The 19,922-nt window shown below is 33.8% G+C and overlaps 3 protein-coding genes across 7 annotated transcripts; 2 read left to right on the top strand and 1 right to left on the bottom strand.

Annotated features, from left to right (window-relative positions):
* The first annotated feature begins 345 nt into the window (after positions 1-345).
* LOC111284666 (RNA-binding KH domain-containing protein PEPPER-like) lies at positions 346-3,489 on the top strand. 2 transcript variants are annotated; one of them, XM_022873493.2, is made up of 6 exons: positions 346-726; positions 858-1,101; positions 1,680-1,828; positions 1,924-2,166; positions 2,557-2,751; positions 2,886-3,489. In XM_022873493.2, exons 1-6 carry the CDS (start codon positions 370-372, stop codon positions 3,063-3,065), a joined length of 1,368 nt encoding a protein of 455 aa, XP_022729228.1. In that variant the 5' UTR covers positions 346-369; the 3' UTR covers positions 3,066-3,489. The 2 variants fall into 2 exon arrangements, with proteins under 2 accessions (XP_022729228.1, XP_022729227.1); XM_022873492.2 differs by having other exon boundaries at positions 1,903-2,166.
* Positions 3,490-9,917: 6,428 nt separating this feature from the next.
* NAC038 (NAC domain containing protein 38) lies at positions 9,918-13,145 on the top strand. 2 transcript variants are annotated; one of them, XM_089762645.1, is made up of 4 exons: positions 9,918-10,008; positions 10,366-10,576; positions 11,150-11,421; positions 12,310-13,145. In XM_089762645.1, the coding sequence occupies exons 1-4, from the start codon at positions 10,006-10,008 to the stop codon at positions 12,835-12,837; spliced, it is 1,014 nt and encodes a 337-aa protein (XP_089618771.1). In that variant the 5' UTR covers positions 9,918-10,005; the 3' UTR covers positions 12,838-13,145. The 2 variants fall into 2 exon arrangements, with proteins under 2 accessions (XP_089618771.1, XP_022731495.1); XM_022875760.2 differs by lacking the exon at positions 9,918-10,008 and adding an exon at positions 10,027-10,161.
* Positions 13,146-13,624: 479 nt separating this feature from the next.
* Positions 13,625-18,983, bottom strand: LOC111285313 (uncharacterized). 3 transcript variants are annotated; one of them, XM_022874688.2, is made up of 15 exons: positions 18,589-18,983; positions 18,094-18,221; positions 17,884-17,955; positions 17,686-17,799; positions 17,471-17,539; positions 17,323-17,379; positions 16,695-16,748; positions 16,553-16,615; positions 16,289-16,351; positions 16,011-16,175; positions 15,780-15,935; positions 14,686-14,766; positions 14,501-14,562; positions 14,243-14,372; positions 13,625-13,987 (listed from the first exon to the last, which is right to left on the bottom strand). In XM_022874688.2, the coding sequence occupies exons 1-14, from the start codon at positions 18,749-18,751 to the stop codon at positions 14,276-14,278; spliced, it is 1,344 nt and encodes a 447-aa protein (XP_022730423.2). In that variant the 5' UTR covers positions 18,752-18,983; the 3' UTR covers positions 13,625-13,987; positions 14,243-14,275. The 3 variants fall into 3 exon arrangements, with proteins under 3 accessions (XP_022730423.2, XP_022730424.2, XP_022730425.2); XM_022874689.2 differs by lacking the exons at positions 13,625-13,987; positions 14,243-14,372; positions 14,501-14,562; positions 14,686-14,766 and adding an exon at positions 14,785-15,198; XM_022874690.2 differs by lacking the exons at positions 13,625-13,987; positions 14,243-14,372; positions 14,501-14,562; positions 14,686-14,766 and adding an exon at positions 15,450-15,598.
* Positions 18,984-19,922: the final 939 nt, after the last annotated feature.

The raw sequence follows: 19,922 nt of genomic DNA, 5'->3' as shown, positions 1-19,922 counted from the left end.
ATTTCTCTTTTCTTAAATGAAACTTATGAAAAACTTACCAAAATTATTATATGGGGTAGATTTGATTTGCCTTTAATGCCTGGAATTCCAATGCAAACTACAAAGGTGTTTCTTTTGCCCTTTTAAAAATCAGAATCCGGTGACCAACGCTTTCAAAACCTCCCACGTGGACGTGTGCATACGAATTATGTGCACTGCAGCTGTAGGAGAATTTCTCCGTAAATTACACGACACTTGAACAGAGTTGAATTTAGAATCCTTGTGAAAACTAGACTCCTAAAAGCCAAAGATTCAAGCTTTGTCCAACCTCTGACACCGATCGACTCAATACTGTAGCACAAGCGCAAGTAACTGAAAACGTAACAATCAATGGCTTCCAACAACAACAACAATGTCACGGATGAAACTTCCACCACCATCCACGTGGAACCACCGGCTTCCGTCGCTACTCCTCCGTCACTTCCGGCGGCGACCGCGGCTTCGGCAGAAGGAGTCCCAGAAAAGCAAGAAGAGGGAGAAGAAGATGTAGAAAAAGCTGAGAATGAGAAGGCGGCGGTGGAGAAGTGGCCCGGGTGGCCTGGATACAACGTGTTCAGGTTGATAGTGGCGGTTTCAAAGGTGGGGAGCATCATTGGACGTAAGGGAGAGCTTGTGAAGAAGATGTGCAACGAAACTCGTGCCCGCATTCGCATCCTCGAAGGCCCTCTTGGCACTCCCGACCGCATCGTCTGTCCCTTTTCCCTCTTTCAATTCCTCCTACTATAAATCTAGACCCCAGCGCCCCCCCCCCCCCCCCCCCCCCAAAGAAAAACCTAACAACAAGTTAAGAGCTGAAGTGTTTTTCTTTCCTTTTGTAGGTTCTAATATCTGGAAAAGAAGAGCCAGATGTGCCACTCTCCCCTGCAATGGATGCTGCTGTAAGAGTTTTTAAACGTGTTGTTGGTTTATCTACTAATGAGGGTGAGGTTGCTGTGGCAGCTTTTTGTTCTATAAGGTTATTGGTAGCATCTTCACAAGCAATCAATTTGATTGGGAAGCAAGGTTCTACTATTAAATCTATTCAGGAGGCCACCGATGCTTCTGTTCGGGTTTTGTCAGAAGGTGCAAATGCAATCTTATTCTTTTTCTACAACATTTATATTTTGCTACAATGAAATTGAATAACATTACCATTACATAGAACATCTCAGCTGTAAAACTCCAAACAAATCAAGCCAATGCCTGACTTCTAGTTTCCTTCCTTTATCTTGGCAGTTTGTTTGCATGTATGCCACCTGTGTATGGTTCATCAAATTCGGGTTTTACTAGAATTAAGCATGATTTTAAGGATACAAACCTCGTTAACCTTCCCAGATTAAGTCTTTCCGAAGCAGATTGTTAGAACCCAAATCTTGGTTTTCTAATTGCTAATTTGATGGGATATCTAGGTGGCTGAGGGAATAGCCTAGTCCGAGCCGATTCCTACCTCTAAAATTAAGGTCTTGAGATCAAGTAGCCCGCCCCCCAACACCTTAATTATCAAATAAACCCCTCTTAACTTATCTTCTTCCTCGTTTTCCTCTCCTTCCTAGTTCCTAGTCCCAACTGTATATTTTACTTCTCTTTCTATATTCACTGTACCTTTTCTCTTTTCCCTTGAATTCAAAGCAGCAAGGTTCTGAGATTTACATTTATTTCAGATGAAGTGCCCTCCTATGCTACTTCAGATGAGAGAATTGTGGAGATACATGGCCAAGCTTTGAAGGTTCTTAAAGCATTAGAAGCTGTATTGGGACAGCTGAGGAAGTTCTTGGTTGATCAAAGCGTTGTTCCTATTTTTGAGAAAAGTGTAAGTGTTAGGCATGAAATTGCTACTTGCCACGTTTGCAACAGTTTGAGAATTAACTCATATGCCTTTGACAGTATAATGCAAAAATATCACAGGAGCGTCCGTTTGATGCCAGAACTGATAAAACTCAGTCATCACTCCATTCTGCTTCTGCTTATCGAACTGGGATTGGTTCTGATTATTCCCTGTCCTTGAAGCGGGATCCTTTGTATGATTGCGAAACTCATCTAGAGCCCAAAATTCCTCCGTCAGGACTGTCACCATATGGACTAGATCATGGAATTGGAACAATACGCTCAAGTGGAGTTACTCGTACTGCTGCACATATAGTTACTCAGGTTGGTCAATTTATTATCACTATCAACGCAAGAGAATGAGCTTCTAGGTGTTATGAAAATAATCATCAAAATTGTTGCTGCTGCTAGTGTTGCTATGTTACATGTGCTTATTTCAAGAAAGTTGGTTGTGGTATCTAAGGATATCTCTGCATCCATTTGTTGCAACTAAGGGTAAGGAAATGTTCTCAAATGATAGAGCATTTTCATGTGCACTATTCTGGCTACAAAGGCCTGTCCTGCATTGATCAGAAGAGTTGTTTGAATGTCTTCCCAGTCTTTCGGTTTCCTTCTAATTATTATTATTTTATTCTTCTAGTTCAACTTGTTCTTTTTCTCATTTTTTGATTGGCTCATTCTTTTTGGATTGATCATGCGTACTCTTTGTTTTAGATGACGCAAACAATGCAAGTACCATTGTCCTATGCAGAGGACATCATTGGTGTTGGTGGATCAAATATTGCATATATTCGCCGTGCAAGTGGAGCAATCCTTACAATACAGGAGAGTGGGGGTTTACCAGATGAGATTACTGTGGAAATTAAGGGCACCACTTCACAAGTTCTGATGGCTCAACAGTTAATCCAGGTAGCTATCATAAATTCTGTATCATAAGTTAGACAATGAGATAGTAATTGTTGGCCAAATTTCCCTCTGTACAAATGCGGGTTTTAACATGTAAGATTTTATTTAACAGCTTCAAGTTGGTGTTCTTTTTGCAGGAATTTACTAGCAGTCACAACGAACCTGCACCAAGCATATACAGCAAGGTTGATACAGGGTTGAGTGCATACTCCCGGTTGCCAGAGACTACCTATACTTCATCATTTGCATCGCATATAGAAGGGTATGGGTCCTCTTCTTCCTCCGGTTTGGGAGGATATAACAGTTTTAGGTACTGAGTTGCCATGATATTTTACTGTGCTGGACACTTTTTTTTATGTCAGTGAATAGAGATACTTGGAACAAATGAAGCCCTTTATTTTAAACTTTTAGAAAATGTATGGAAATGTGACTGGGTAACTCCCATGTGGAAGTGGAAATACCAGAGGGAATGCCAGATGGAAAGGGCAGTCCACATAAACACAGACTCCATGATATTGGGCTTTTTGTAGTTGGGGTCACATTTTGTTGGGTCAACTTTGAGCATCAGCTATTATCTCGAACCCAGTCTTTACCCCGCTTAGGGTCCGCCGAACTTTGAAACTTTGCTCCGTTTCAATATTCTTCTGGCCCAATCATAGTAATTGGTCTTCTATATCTTAATTCTGTCGTAATTTTAAAAAAATAATGGACAAGAGTGATTTTTTCTGTTTTTCTTTTTCATATTTATTGTGTATCGTATTTCAATAAATTGAGCTAAGTTATTGAGAAAAACTTAATTTCCCTTTTTTAAATGCCAAATTAGAAAAAAGATGAATATGGAGTTCAGTTCAGTTAATTCAGACATCTATAATCCGAAATTGAATCTAGGCTCCAATTACGTAGCTAGAAATATTTTCTTCTCTAGCCGTGGGCTGGCTTTGAGAGAAAAAAAAAATCATGGAACGTCATGTTCGCACAATTAGACTTCAACAAACTAAAGTGTGAAAAGTCTTCAAACAAAAAATAAATAAATGAAGGGTGAAAAATTAACAAGAAAATATCTTTGATTGATTAAGCTGCTTGCTAGTTTTACTTAAACACCAAATGTTAGTCTCAATTGGAGGTTGTGTCATGTCTCTCAACGTAGTGGTGATATTCTAATTGGATTCTAATAAATCGAAGCCGACCACCTTACCTATACATGATTTCTTGTTCCCAAAAACTTCAATATGTATCATTGAATAAAATTGACGGTTTAATTTATATAGCATAAAACTTTTTAAATTTTACATAATGTTTAAATAATTAATTTCAATAAATTTAAGAAATGAAATGAAATTATTATTATTTTATTATTATTTGTTTTTTTCATCTCTTAGATCTATTAAAATTAAGGGTTAAAAAAATACGTAAAATTAAAAACATTTTACTCTATAAAAGTTGATCTCTCCTCAATAAAATTACTATATATATATATATATATATATATATATATGCTGAATATATGAGTTTTTTAAATTGAATCGTTAATTAGTTCATGTAATCACTTTTAAAATATGATATTTAACAGATTTATGATCTGAATCTTAACATCTGTAACATTTTTTTTTCATTTCAGATTTTCTTTATTAAAAAAATGTTCTTCCTATCCAAGTTCCAACCTAACATATACTAGCTACAAATGTCCTACGACAATATTGATTACTATATAGTATTGTTTTTGGTCAAGAAATACAAGAAAACAAATCCATACGCTAACGAAAGCTCAACTTCTTCCTTGTTAGCAGAGGAAAAACGAGAGAAAGGGAGGGCACACACAGAGAAAGAGAACAAATTAAAACGAAATTTAGATAGTACAAGCAGTTGTAATTAGTGTCGTAAACATGGCCAAGATTGTGCATATCCGATCTATAATTTCATTTGTTTTGACATGCAACTACTCCTTTGAATATTTTGCATCCCATTTGGGAACAAAAATCATCTCAGCACTCAACTTGATCTTTTTCTATATTCATACCAAACGAATGAGAATCATCTGTATTTTCATTTCAAAGTTGATTAATCATTGTATTATGGTGTCAATCTAACATACCAGGAAAGGCGTAACCATGAGATCAAACAGCAGCCCCTTTTAATATTTTGAAGTGTTTGACAAGTAGCATGCCAAGAATGAATCTCCAAACCTACTTTAGGGTTTTATCATTGTTCAAAGAGTATTCTTGAAAACTACTAAACAACAACTTCATCAAGAACGCGTTATTAAAGTCGTCGTTAAATTATTTTAAGAACTAATCACTCACGTTGACCAAATATAAATACGTATTTGAGAATCGTGTTGAATAAGTGAATGATTCACAATTATTCATAATGTTTAGCCAAACGAGCACGAAATCTTAATTTATGACTTAAGAATAACAAGATGATTTTGAACTATATATGTATCAATAGAGCTAATTATATGTCAACAACTATTTCAACAAAATGATAAAACTCTAATAAGTAAATAAAAATATACTAAATAATAATATGTCTCTCATATATATAACTATATCTAGGACCAAATTAAAACTTTTCATCCAAACACTATCTCAAGTGGCAATCAAATGGTAATATATAAAATGTTGTGGCAGTACTAAGTAATTAATCTAAGTGGCATATAGAACGTCCTAGCTAATTCCTTTCCTTTGGATGATGCCCGGCCCTAACTATTTATTTCAGTAATGCCAAGAATATAGATAGCTTTAAGATTCTAAACGTCTTACTAGTAGATATGCTTCAGATCATTGGCTAGTTTAGTTGTAAATTAATTAATAAATTTGGATGAAAAAATTAAAAGGCTAAATTAAGATTTCAACGAAATGAATTAAACTGACAAATTAAGCAGCAAATTAAATAAAGTTTTTAATAGTTGAGTAATTTGAAATTTGAGTGCTAAGCAAGTAGGGAAGCAACCTTGTGTGCCAAAACTAGTAAGGTGGTGTACGTTTTAACTTTTAATATTATCTCTACCGATTGGCAGACAGATGTATCACAACTGCTTCATTAAAAGTTGCCATTCATTGGAAAAGATGAGAAAATTAAGCACAACTCATTGATTGCATAATATAAAATTAAGGAGTGGATATGTCAGACTGGTAATTGGCTAAATCACTTTATTCATCACTAAATCTAAATCGAGCACGCAATGCAAAGCTGCATGCATGCATGCATGGAATTTTGGTGTCAGTTGGATTCTATTAATTAAGCCGCAGAATAATTGAGGCTTACCTCAGTTAGCCTGCAGCACTGCAGGACCATCATTTCTACTGTGTAATATCTCAGTACTCTTTACATATATGAAGGAAATTATATATAAAGATGGTTAATTACTGTTCAACTGCTGCAATTGCAGCTAGATTTAAGAAAGCAGCAGAAGCATTTTGTAAAGGAAGACAAATATGCATGGCATTGATCGTAGGGCATGTAATTTGCGTGGGAGAATTAAAGAAGTATGCCTCCTCCTTACTCCCTAAAGTGTCTGTTCTATAATATTGATCGATCTGCAGATGGTCGATTAATTTCTAATTGATTAAAAACAGTGTCATGAAAACGAAATTAATAAATGCTACGACTACTAGTATATATTAAAAAATGTGAAAAGAAAAAAAAAAAAAAAGAAAAGTAGTAGCTACCAATCAGCGCATAAATATATATATATATATATATATATATATATATATCTTCCCTAGTTTCAATCAGGATGCAAAATAACAAAATTACTTTTTCATTATATTTATATATTTATATTTATATGTAGATATATATTTAGGTGAGTTTCAGCATCAGAACAGGTAGGCATGAGCGAGACCCTGATGAAACTTTTATATATTGAAGTGTGATATAAGTAAACTAAAGATTTTGATAGATGGCTACTACCATATATATTTTTAAAAATTATATATGGAACAAATCTCAACCTTTTCAAAATCATAACTAACAGTCATCTCTTTTTTTTTTTTTTTCTGTCCAATACTAACAGTCATCTTTACTAGGTTTAATTTAAGAAAATTTGTTACAGTTATAATGCAATTATATATATATATATATACATATTAATTTCTCGACATATATATATCTATTTATTTGTTCAATAACATGTAAATTAATTTATTCTTGCATTTAGTAAAGAATTATATATCAGTCACCAATTGTCACGAAGAGCTAATATATAGAAACTGATGGAGAACATGATTAAGGCTTCATTTAGGTTTAGAAACAGTGTCACTTAGACACGATTATAGCCTCAAATCACATCACTATCGTGTTCGGATGATAACTTTTCAGTGTTTCATCGCACTACAGCATCAGTTACACACTCGACCTTTATGGATCCAGTGAAAAATTGTTAAGTTCAGTTGTTCAGTTTTTTCATTTTTAACTCTTTTTGTTTTTGTTTTTATTTTATTTTTATTTAAAAGTTAAAAAATGATTTATTTCAAGATAAATTTATTGATTATTTATTAATAAAATTATTATTTAACATATAAATAATTTAATAATTTTTAATTATTTATTAATTTTATAAACATTAAATAATTTAAATTTTTTATTACATATAATTTTTAATTTAGTATCTTTAATAATCATTTTATTTTTTATTATAATTCATCTCATTGTCATGTCATGTTTACATCCAAACGCATATCTTATCATTAACTTTAATCTCACAATTACATTAATCAATCTCACCTCTATCACTATTTTCAATTTCATCATCCATCTAAATGAATTGTAATTCTATATATTATATGTAATCACTTCAAAGTCTAAACCTTTGTACAGGTTAATTACATATATAGAACTATCATCTAATCTTTATGAACAATTAATTAAGAGTCTCCACAATCTTAATTAATCTTTGCTATTGAAAATCTGGTTTATAAATATATGCTAATCCTAATTATAATAAGAGCTATACATGAATCTTATACGCTTACTTACAAATGCCTTTGCAAATAATGTTTCTTTGCCTAAATTTTTCAGATATACATATACATATATGCACCTCAAAATAATATAATACCTATTTCCCCACAAAATATTTTGTGCCTTTGATGCCATTTTAAATTTCAAATTAATTATATATACATGTCATTTAGAAATTAGAGCTTGCGTGAATGTGTCACATATATATATATGATTAAATATACTTCATCGAAGCAATGCAAAGAGTTGTGAATTTTAGAGGATGCGGGTAAAAGTTGTGTGACCGCAACTTCCTGTCTGATGGGAAGCAAAATTCGCTTCTTATATATATATATTAGATACTTGAAATTAATAAAAAAAAATTAAATTTTAATTATTAAAATTAAGAATTTAGACCAGGCAATTGTTGGTTTCTTATATATTTAGTCAAGCCACAAAGTATCTTATTTTAATTTGTAAATATTATAGGACAAATTAATGTAAAACACTTGCATGAAGCGATTACTACTATTTCATTGATGATTGAATATTTAATTTCTACATATATAGATATAGTAGTGAATCTTGAATTCATGAAAAATAATTGGAATAAATATCCGTTCAGATATTTTATGAACTCTACTCTGCATGATCAGTTTGGTCCCCCTTCCCCCATATATAATAATATATATACTTACAATTATGCTGAAATTAATCCTCGTCTGACCTGTTTTTGGGCTGATTTTTGTTTGAATTAATATTAATGTACAAAAAATCTATATATGCTGGGGTGGTTTGTCTGTCTGTCTGTCGTATCGGTACTACCTATAGTCTGAGGGGTTGTACTGTGGTAATTCTATTATCTATATACCTATATAAATAATAATAATTCATTAATAAATAAATATTAATTTTTAAAATATATAAAAATTAAAATAATTTATTTATTAATAAAATAATATCATTTAATTTATTTTATTAATAAATTATTTTCATCTAATTCAGTTACGGGATATAAAATTTACTCATCTTATTAATAAGTATGTATGTGTTTTAGAATGAAACAACAAAAATAATAATGAAGTAGAAGATAGCATTGCATTTGCAGTGCACAAACAAAATAAGGAGGAGAAACATGAGCGGAAGAAAGGGGAAGGGAATCCTGGAGAATGGTCTAAAGATGTTCCTTCGTCTTCCTTGATTTATTCATTTTTATATGGCAGCGGTTGGCGCCCCAGGAAACCCACGTCTCCTCTCGTCTCCTATCTATATTTACAATTAATTTATTTGGCACGTGACATTTCCTTCGTCTGACCATTTCAAAGGTGGTCCCACCAATGCATTGGGAGATGGGGGAGAATTCAAATGGGGTCCACTATCACGTGGCATGTTGGCAGCTGGCATATACATAAGCTGTTGATTGTTTAGTTTGGTCTGAAAGAAATGACAAAGTGTGAAACGGGGTTTACGTGCAGCAGTCCACCTTGTCTACGTGACTTTGTCTTCACCTTCCCTTACTCTTCCCTTCCCTGCATTTGCATGTCTTAATTTGCTAAATTACTGTTATTTTTAATTCCTCATCCATCCCAGTGTTCTTTATCCTGATCTCGCTCTCAAAAAACCAAGGCCATTTCCATTTTTTCAATAAATTCTACACCATTTTTATTCTTTTTGTTTCTGTTTTGTCCATTTTATTGATTTAGGTAGCATATAAATTTACATACATAAACATATATATATATATATATTTCCTAACATCATCATCAACTTGAACATATATTGGACCTCCTAGCTCCTATATATATATATATATATATATAAACTAGCTTCGAATAATTATAAACTAGTCTTGTAGTATAGTAAATATATATTATTTTCAAAATTTGTTTTGATTTGTTAGTTTATATGATATACATGTGATTTTTTAAAGTTTGGGTTCAAAAATATTTACGTGCGTAATGTTTTTTTATAGGAATTATTTAGTAAAAAGGGTTGGGGATTAAGGATAAATTAAAAATTAAAAAAAAAAGATGGTACATATAAATAACATATATGCAATTCACTGGTTCAATCTAAGCTCCAGGACAAGAGGGCAATCACGTAAATATCCGAGAAGGGGATTTCTTCAATGACTTACCATATTTGTATGAATTAAAAGCATATACTATATATATATATATGGGACGTGGACAAATATATGATGTACCTTCAAAGTGAAGACCCATAGTAGGTGAGAGCTTCACAGATACACCCTCAAACCTTCAATTCTCTTTCTTCAACTCAAGATAGTTTAAATCCCTCGATTTCTTGTGCATGGTAAGTAAGAAAACCAACCAGCTAATTCTTCAGCTCTAACACGGCCTTGCTTATGATCTACATCTAGAATCCCTCTTTTACCATTTCAAATATCATATGATTATGATCATCAGCAAAACCTAATCGAAGAATTTGTTTTTCTTTACCGTACAAGTAAGCCTCTTAAAGTTATTTTGAAAACCTATAGGGTTTTCAAAAAGTTCTTTCTTTTCTGTTGGAAGAAAATCAATCGGCTTATATAGATACTCTTTTCACTTCTCCTTGATTGCTTCTTTAGCTGTTGCCTTTTCCAATACTACAACTTCATTATTCTACATGTCATTTTGTTTGATAATAATATATAATTACTACATGTAGGATCAAAATATTGGGAAGAAGAAAAGCTTAAAGGAAATAGCAATGGAAGGAGAGAGAAAGGAAGAAACCTTGCCGCCGGGATTTCGGTTTCACCCAACAGATGAAGAACTCATCACTTACTATCTTGTAAACAAGATTTCAGATGCTAGCTTTACAGGAAGAGCAATTGCTGATGTTGATCTCAACAAGTGCGAGCCCTGGGACCTTCCCGGTAGTTTAACCCTATTACCCTCTGTAGAATTCCTTTCCTTCCAAATATCATTAATATTATACTTCCATCAATCAAAAGAGGTCTGACCTATGTTTTGAGCATCAATATTCATTTCTCATCATTTAGTCTTCTGAAAGAAATTATGAAGGGCCAAAATCACACCTATTTACGCTCTTTCATCGAATATTGAAAGTTTTACCTTCAGGCTGGAGCAATCAGCATAGCTCTTTTACCAACGTACGTAAGCTCTATGAATAACTGCAAATTTTATCTCGGAAAAATTTTTTTCAAAGAAAGAAAGAAACGAAGTACAAGTTTACGACAAAATTAGAGTTGCCGTTGCAAATTACCTCTTTGGTTTCATTCTGGTTTTCAATGAAGCTTAAATTAATTCATTCAAATTTGTATCCAAAAAAAAAAATATCATGCATTCAACTTGCATTGATTTCTTGTGATATATGAATCTATATATATTCTTCGAAAAAAAACAACAAAGAGATGATAAACTTTGCATAAAATTTAATTATCATATACGTGTGAGCTAACCCTAGTTTGAAAATGGTTGCTCAACAGGGAAGGCAAAAATGGGAGAAAAAGAGTGGTATTTCTTCAGCCTTCGGGATCGAAAATACCCAACTGGTGTAAGAACAAACCGAGCAACGAACACTGGTTACTGGAAGACCACAGGAAAAGACAAGGAGATCTTCAACAGTGTCACATCAGAGTTGGTTGGGATGAAGAAGACCTTAGTGTTTTACAGAGGGAGAGCTCCAAGGGGAGAGAAAACCAACTGGGTCATGCATGAATATCGTATTCACTCTAAATCTTCTTTTAGAACTACCAAGGTAAATTCATACTTAATTTCAGATCATTTATTCTGCCCTAGACCTATCTATAGCAAACTAATTATGGACGGTGTTAATTAAAACAATAACTACCGATCGAGTACGCACGTATACCATTCGTTCCAATTAAATCTTTTTGATAGTTGGAGTAATAGGAATATGGACTTGTAACCTCTCCTTTTAGGAGGTAGCTATGGTTTTCGACAGATTATCTTCTTTTTAATACTATAAAAATATAAATACAAGAATAAGATTAACTTATATTAGTGTAAAATTTTTTAGTTTTATATTTTTTTTTAATCATTAATTTTAATAAATTTAAGGGATAAAATAAACAAATAAAAATAAAATAAAATAATCTCATTCCTTAAATCTATTAAAATTAATGCTTAGAAACACATGTAAAACTAAAAAAATTTTCATTGGTGTAAGTTAATTCCTCACAATATAGTGACATTGATTTCTCATCAGCCAATTAAGATTCTATGCATTTCTTTTACATTTAGTAACATACATCTATCTATAAAGAGGATGAAAATTTAAAACTAAAATTTTATATGAAACATGTATTAATAATGGTAGCATAGAAGAAGGCCACTATGAAAGAACTTAAATTTTCTTTAGAAGCCATAATAAATTGATGGGATTTAATTTTTAAACCATTTCAAACAAATGCAAAATAAAGATCTTCTCGTCCCTGTTATGTAGTTTCTTCTACTATATCTCTCCTAGCTCATAATCTGACAATTAAGTTCAAGCCATTGTCATGTTATATACTTAACGGGAAAAAATTGCGAAAAGAAGCTTGGTTGAAGAATTAGCTAGGCATAAAGGTGTTTTTAATAATACTAACGTAAAGAGTTTGGTAACCATGCATTTGTTGAGCAGGATGAATGGGTGGTTTGCCGTGTGTTCCAGAAGAGTGCAGGGGTGAAAAAGTACCCCTCAAATCAGTCGAGAGCAGTGAATCCCTACAATTTGGAAATAGGAGCAAGTCTGATACCTCCGGCAATGATACAGGCAGAGAACTATCACTTCCCTATGGGACGGAACTACGCAGAAGTAGCGGAGCTTTCCAGGGTTCTAAGGGGTGGTCAAAGTTCTACTGTAAATCTACCAATTCAATCCCAAATCAACTATCCAGGAGGGTTTACTATATCCGGACTGAATTTGAATCTTGGAGGCGCCTCCACGCAGCCTGTGAATGTGATGCGACCAATATTGCAGCCTCCGCAGCAACCACCACCACCAATGCATCAACAAGACGTTACGGCCACCTTGATGACCACCGCTGCTTCTTTTGCAGCAGAGAATGGGTATGGCGCGGAGATCAATCATAATACAAATGGGCCAAGCAACAGATTCTTGACCATGGAGAATTGCATGGACTTAGATAACTATTGGCCCACGTACTAAAGGACAAAGCAAAATCAAAATCGAGCAAATCTCCCCAAGTTTGTTTTGGTAATATATAGATCAGTAGTTAATTATATACAAGTATCTGTTTAGTTTGGATTAATACTTTATAATTCCCCTCATAACATTGGGGGAATTTAATGGGTCAAACACCCATCTATTACGTACTTCAGCTGATGCCTCTTAATTACTATTAGGAATTTAAATCACTACCCTAAAACTAGGAATCTAAATATATATATATATATATCCTCTTTTGTTTTGTCTGTCTCAATTGTGAACTACACTTTCAATTTACGTGTTTTAGTTAGTTATTATCTAATGAAAATTCACCGTTCTCTCTTATTTTTTATGGCAAATTAAATATAATGCATCGGCAGTCATTTTTTGCTTTCAGCACCGTCTTTAAAACCATAGTATCATATCCTGGACGTACTGATAAATGTCAAGTCTACATAATATTTTTATGAATCTTTACATGTAACTTTATATCATAATTAATTAACTATAATGCAATAATTATAGTAAATATACTCCTTTAAATATCGGATCTTTTATGTTAAATCAACCCATTCGAGGTCAAAAAGGCCATGGCATAACAAAACTCTACGATGGCAAAAACCAAAACCTCTAACCTTTGTTGCCTCATTTCACCGCTCCTTGTAATTTCGTTTCGTCAAAATATTATGCAAATGATAAAGAGCTAACAAAGCCAGAGCCAAGCGAACGCAGATAGCAGTTCCTTGGGCGATGCATAGAGTGGAAAATTGAAATCGCTTATGATCCATTAAAGCCAATCAGAAATGAATCATGCTGGTATTGAGGAATCACCTAAATTAACTCTTTTACAAATGTCAGTAACAAGAAAAGGCCAACCATTTGACTAACATACATCCCATGGATGTTGCAGTTTAAAGCATGATTTCTGAAACAGAGTTCTTTCAATTGTGAATCTAGAAGAATAAAAACTAAAATTAAACTATAACATAAATAACTAAAACTGACACTGGCCGGAATACACGAACTCCAACATATGAGATATCTCAAGATTTCAACTGTGTAGCGTCCAAAGGGTTCTTAACTTTTTTCTATTTTCCTCGCAAAAGAAAAAAAACATGAAACTTAGTGCCCCAACAAACACACATCCAGCCTGCAAAAAATACAAAACATAGTTAGCACGCTCAATTGCAGCCATAGAACAACAATAAGTCGAATGCTCAAGGTTCACACAGCAGGCCTCCATAAAAGTATTGCATCAGCTTTCAAAGATACCATACTATTAACCACCTATCTGATTATTAGGCTGCAAGACTTTTTTTTTACAATAAAAGTTTACAGTTTCAATCCCTCCTCTTCTAGCAAGTTTTGCCATCATCTTTTGGCCTATGTAATCAGAGAAGCATACCTCTAATATTTCCCAAAATAAAGAGACCAAAAATTAAGCGCATGCAGTCTGCTTGTCTGGGTGCCCCCTTTTGGCCTTACGACGACCCTGGTTGGTATTAGCGTGTCGAGCAGGCTTCTTGGCCTTTTTGCTGCAGTGATTAGAGTTATTAAAGTTTTTGGCATGGTGAAAACAAGGATAGTTACAGCAAACTATGGCATTCTTATAAGAACAATAGAAAATGCACCGCGAGACTACATAGATAATTAAGAAACTGACCAGAAAATGGCTGAAATTATTCTGAACAAAATAATAATAGGTAAAGCCAACAGAGAAGATGCCTGCAATATTGAAATAACAGTAAGTTGTATTATTTGTGCCAAGTAACAAGTGATCAAATTATTTGATTTCAGTGAACACTGATAAATAGGAAAGGCTATACTATGCAACCAAAATATACCTACCGCAAACCACTCAAGCTCTTTGGTTGCAAGAGGTCTTGTTAGCTCATGCTTCTTCAAAATTTCTTGCACATAGGCTTGAACCTAAATAATACATGCAACGATAGTTCAATAAGCCATGATATATTTGAAACATAACAGTACTTTAAAGATAACAAGGTAACAACAATCTGAAAATTACTATATTTCAATCCCAGATTACAAAATAACTAATACAGTTCGGAGACATATATATATATATATGTAACTGTCGCGGGCTCCAGTCTTAACAGTTCTGAGACATATACTTTACTCTTGCCTACTTTCTGTTCTCTTTCTAGCCTTTTCCCAAACAGTTTGTGTGCTTTGTCTTTTGCAGCAGCTTTGGGAAGCTAGGCCCTGAAGCATCAAGTGCCTGAGCACCAATCTGAGTAAAGGCTGATCTTGGACCCCGGAAGGGTCCATTCCCAGGTCCAGGAGCCACACAAGCTTGGAGTTAAAGTCTCGGCCCGTGACATAATTTGTATGCTTTAGCTTCTAACAGGAAATTTCAGTTCAACCACATTATAGGCAGTGCAGAAAAACTTAATATGCCACAAAAGTTAGGAGACTTTTACACCAAAGTCAAGCCAATTATTCAAGTTCATTTACTTTTAAAAGAATACTTAAATTTATTATCTAGTAGTGACAGAACCAGTATAGTTCAAATCTTAATCCTCTAAAACATGAAAAGGAAAATAAAGAAAATGTGAATGCCTTCCCACATAAATGGATCAACACAACTTTAAAAGAGTAACAAACTAGAACCACCTAGCATACTTGCACAAACCAAAACAAAGAATGAGGAAAACCTATAAATTTGGCATTCAATCCCATATCTTCACTGTCCAGAATTACTATTCCTTCAGACCTTCACTGTGGCAGACTCAAAAAACAACTGAAAATTAAAAATAGATACATCATGCTTAGGGTTTTAATGCCTTTGCCTGAATAGGCCTTTTCCAAAAACCGGCAGCTTATACACACTGCCAACTTCAACAAATTGGATAAACTGATGTCATGTTCCCCACAATAACTCATAAAGAGAGACCAAACAATACCAAAAAAGCATTTGATACCTGATGATGGTATGTTGTTGCGGATTCCAAAAACTTCCCATAAGCATTAACTACCTCCTTTGTATAGGGCTTCATCACCACACGAACTTTATCAACATGAGGCTTTGCTAAAGTAGCAACCTGATCAACATATGGCTTACTGAACTTCTTCGCTTCCTGTGACCAAGAAAGCTGTGCTTCAGGATGCATGTCAACGTGGTAGAAAAGACATGGTGGAGCATAAGCACATACCTGGAAGTAAGGATCAACTATTTCTTGAACTTTGATAATATGAGGAGTTATTGCAGTCTTTGATCCCTCATAAATTTCAACCGTTTTTGCAGTTAGTGATTGCACATGTGGTTCAGCATATGTAGTTATGACCACCCACTGATCCTTAATAGCTGGAACCCATTTCTTCAAGTGAAAAGATTAGAATCATAAGAATGCCATTGAATTAGAAAGAAACTCATATAATTACACATAAGCTCCTGATTCGTTTGGAAATATCAGCTGTAAAAGAAGCTTACGGTTTTAATTGTTTCCATGTGGGGTTCAGCCCACTTTTCAGCTAAGGCCTTTTTCTCTAGAGCCTGCATAGAATATGAAAAATATTTAGTTGTAATAATATGATTTTTTAATACTCAACAATAATGTTGCACCTAGATCTGAGATTCGACGCATAAAATAACTAGTTGATTAAATAACAGTTTTTAAACCAGTAAGATCTTAAAGGACCACATAGCAGTAAAAGTTAATAAAAAGAATAATAATAATAACAATAATAATAATACCTTCTGGATCAACATATCCATGGCAGGTTTTCCATGCTCATCCCAATGTGTCTGAATGAAAGCCTGCACCAGGACAGTTGATAGAATCACAAGAAAAAAATCTGTAATAAATACAAAACATTAAATATTATCCTAAATTTACCTGACTGCGGATTAACTGCACAGCAAGCCAAGGTGGGAGCCAGGCACTGTGAACCTGATTGCAACATGCATATTAGACTAGTGACTAAAACTACAAGCTTCCAATAACATTCAATTTACAATTTGTTTAGAAAGTATAATTCCACAATTTTCCGTGATACTTGTAGAATTTACTATGTGCTTTAACAAATTTTCTTCATTGTTGCTAAAATATCTACAGTTAATAATCAATAACAGTCACATGGAGACTATTTTGACACTAGTACAGGTAATTTGATAAAATTAACATCATAATACCAACTAAAACTTTCAATTGACAGTTTCAGATAATGAAGATAACTCCAACAAATAGAAATTCCAGATAAAGGAAACCCATCTATGTACAGGCTGTAAGGACAAATCAAAATTACAGCAACAAGTGCTGTCCCTTAATGTAGTAACCCTGTCTAATGAACTTTACAAGGCAAAGTCCTATAATGTTTGCCAGTTCTTTTAGCTGAAGAACGATTATCTCAACCAGCAGATGCTAGAGACAATTTACTAAATTCACTCAGAAATTTTTGTGACAAGAAACTCCAAAAGAATGCCACACAGATAGCATAGCACCATGAACTAAGCAAACTTATTACCTCCATCAACTCATTCATCTTCAACGTGGCCTCAAACTTTGCCTTCATCAATTCTTCCTATTGAAAAAAATGATATAGTTAGAAAATTAACTTGAGAACCATCATCTAGCGCAAAGTATGATATTGCACCTAGTTAACCATAACATACCTCAGCAATTTTTAGAGCTCGTTCAGTTTTTTCTATTTTGTTCTTCTGCTCATTATTGGTCTTTAGAAGCTGTAAAAAAAGAAGACAATTCTAACAGGATTACAAAATACCAAGTGCACCATAAGAAATGCATTCATATATGTGCCACTAGTAAAACGATGGCAGAGCATAGCAACAACATAATTGGAATTCCACACAATGCCAGCAATACTTACATTCTCTAGCTTCAAATTCAATTCAGCCAACTTGTTCTCGGCTTCTGTTGCACGGCCTTCCAAGGAATCTTTTTGCTTTAATTTTTCTTCCAATTCAGTTTTAAGTTTATCAACCTGGACAGCCAGAAGTAACATCAGAATGTTGAAAACAAGCTACATTTATCTGTAAAACTGGAAACGTCCTTGATGTGCAACTACCTGTTTCTGTAAATCAAGAGCCTGCGCGTAAGCTTTTCCCACCTGCTCCTCAGCATCTGAGGTTCCTTTTTTCTGACAAACAAGAAAGTATACCCTTTAGCAGCCAAATGACGGGGTAAGCCCTGTGCTGTGTGCCTTTGTAGACTCTTTTTTATCATACTACTAATTTATTTATTAAAAAAAATGATACAAGGAAAAGAAATTGCAGACCTGAAGAGATGATAATTCAGTGTGCAAGGATTCAATGCTGTCCGATTTGTCTTGAATAATTTTCTCTTTCTGCTTTATTATCTCATCCTTGGTTTTCAATTCTCGAGTATTCTCCTCAACATTTGATTCTTCATAAGAGGAAATAAAAGAAGAAAGATTTGATTAGTCAACAAAGATGAACCTAAAATCCACATTTTAAATCGATTGAACTTTCACCCACAAAAATAGAATAAAAAATTGAAGCTTAAGCCAATCTAATAATGGATAAACCTAACAACAATTATAGCACGGTTATGAGTAAGTGGATAACCAAAATTGGAAAGTCAATTCATCACAAGAGTTACAACCAGTAGCATAAACAAAACGAAGTGATCTAGATTAGCCGGCCTAAAGTGAAGTAAAAGGCTTTGAATCTGAAATAGAAAGAATGATCAAAGTAAGAAAGACAAAGTAAGTAGTCAAGTAGAAACGAGAATCGGGAATAGGAAAGCTAACCGAGAAGACGGATCTTAGACTTGAGTTGATCCAACTCCATCTCAAGAGCAGATGAATCGGAGGCGTCCGATTCGAGCACTGGTTCGGTTGAGACATCGGCTTTAATTTTGTTGAAAATTAGGGTTACAAAGAGGGCGAAAATCACGAGCTTTGAGGCTGCCATCCGCCGGTTACTAAGCCACCTAGACTCGTTGCGCAAAAGAAAATTTAACCAAACACCTGCACAGCCAAAGAGGGCTTCACTCTCAACTTCTTCGACTTCTTCTTCCTTGGTATATAATAATAATTTATTAATTAATAATTAAAAGTTTTTTTTTTCTTTCTTGTGTTGTTGTCAATGGAGGAGATTTAATTTTCCTTCAAAAAAAGATGGGAGGATATTTTGATTTGGCTCTGGCTCTATTTCTCTGACAAAAACGTGGCAATTATTTTGTCGAAAAAAAACAACTAAAGGAATAGGATAGCTATTTTAATAAACGAGTAGGAAGATCGGGAAGAGGCAGCCGGTACTAATAAAAGAATCGTCGCCTTGGGGTTGGGAGAGAAGTAAACAAGCGAAGAAGGACGTTGAGACCGACACGTGTGGGTTACAGATTCTAAGAATATCTAAAGAGGAACACGTGGCATATATTAAGAAGGGTAGGGCCAGCAGGTTGAGATTGTTGAAACGATTGAAGGGTTTGAATGGTGCACAAAACGAGGCAGGAAGAGGTCGGTGAGACAATTAAAGCCACACCTAATAATAAGCAATATATTAGTCTTTTGTTTATGGCGGAAATTTGTTACTCCAATATGTAGACTCAATCCCAATCAAGGTTCCTGATTCCTGATGTTGTCGTGTGGGCTTTATATTTCCGAAGATACAATCTCAACGTCCAAAATATCTTAAGGAGTTTGATTATTTTATTATATAATTTAGATTTCATTTTTTACGTTAACAGTGTCTTTTAATGAATATTTTATTAATTTAATATAAATTTTTATTGAAATTTACGGCACGATCTGATTGTAAAATAAAATAATCTCTCATCATTTAAATTTTTTATATAAATTTTTGAGTAATATTTTTAATTTTATATTTCTTACGATACAATTAAGGAGGACTAGAATTTAAGACACGAGTGAGTGCAGGATGTAAGTTTCTTGTGCCAAAAAAAAAAAAGCAATGGCATTTTTTAATTGTATTTTCTAATATGCAATTAAGGGGTCCAAGAATTTAAGAGGTGAGAAAGTGAGTGCAGAGTGTAAATGAATTTATATATTTATGATATGATTGATTTAAGATTTATTTTAATTTAATTTAATTGTTATTTAATTTTAGTAAATTAAATTAT

Source organism: Durio zibethinus, chromosome 6 (genome assembly GCF_047325235.1).
Source record: "Durio zibethinus cultivar Kanyao isolate XHJ-2024 chromosome 6, ASM4732523v1, whole genome shotgun sequence".
In the NCBI taxonomy this organism is placed as follows: domain Eukaryota; kingdom Viridiplantae; phylum Streptophyta; class Magnoliopsida; order Malvales; family Malvaceae; genus Durio; species Durio zibethinus.
The sequence above is the reverse complement of the archived record's forward strand: the minus strand, read 5'-3'. Positions and strand labels throughout refer to the sequence as shown.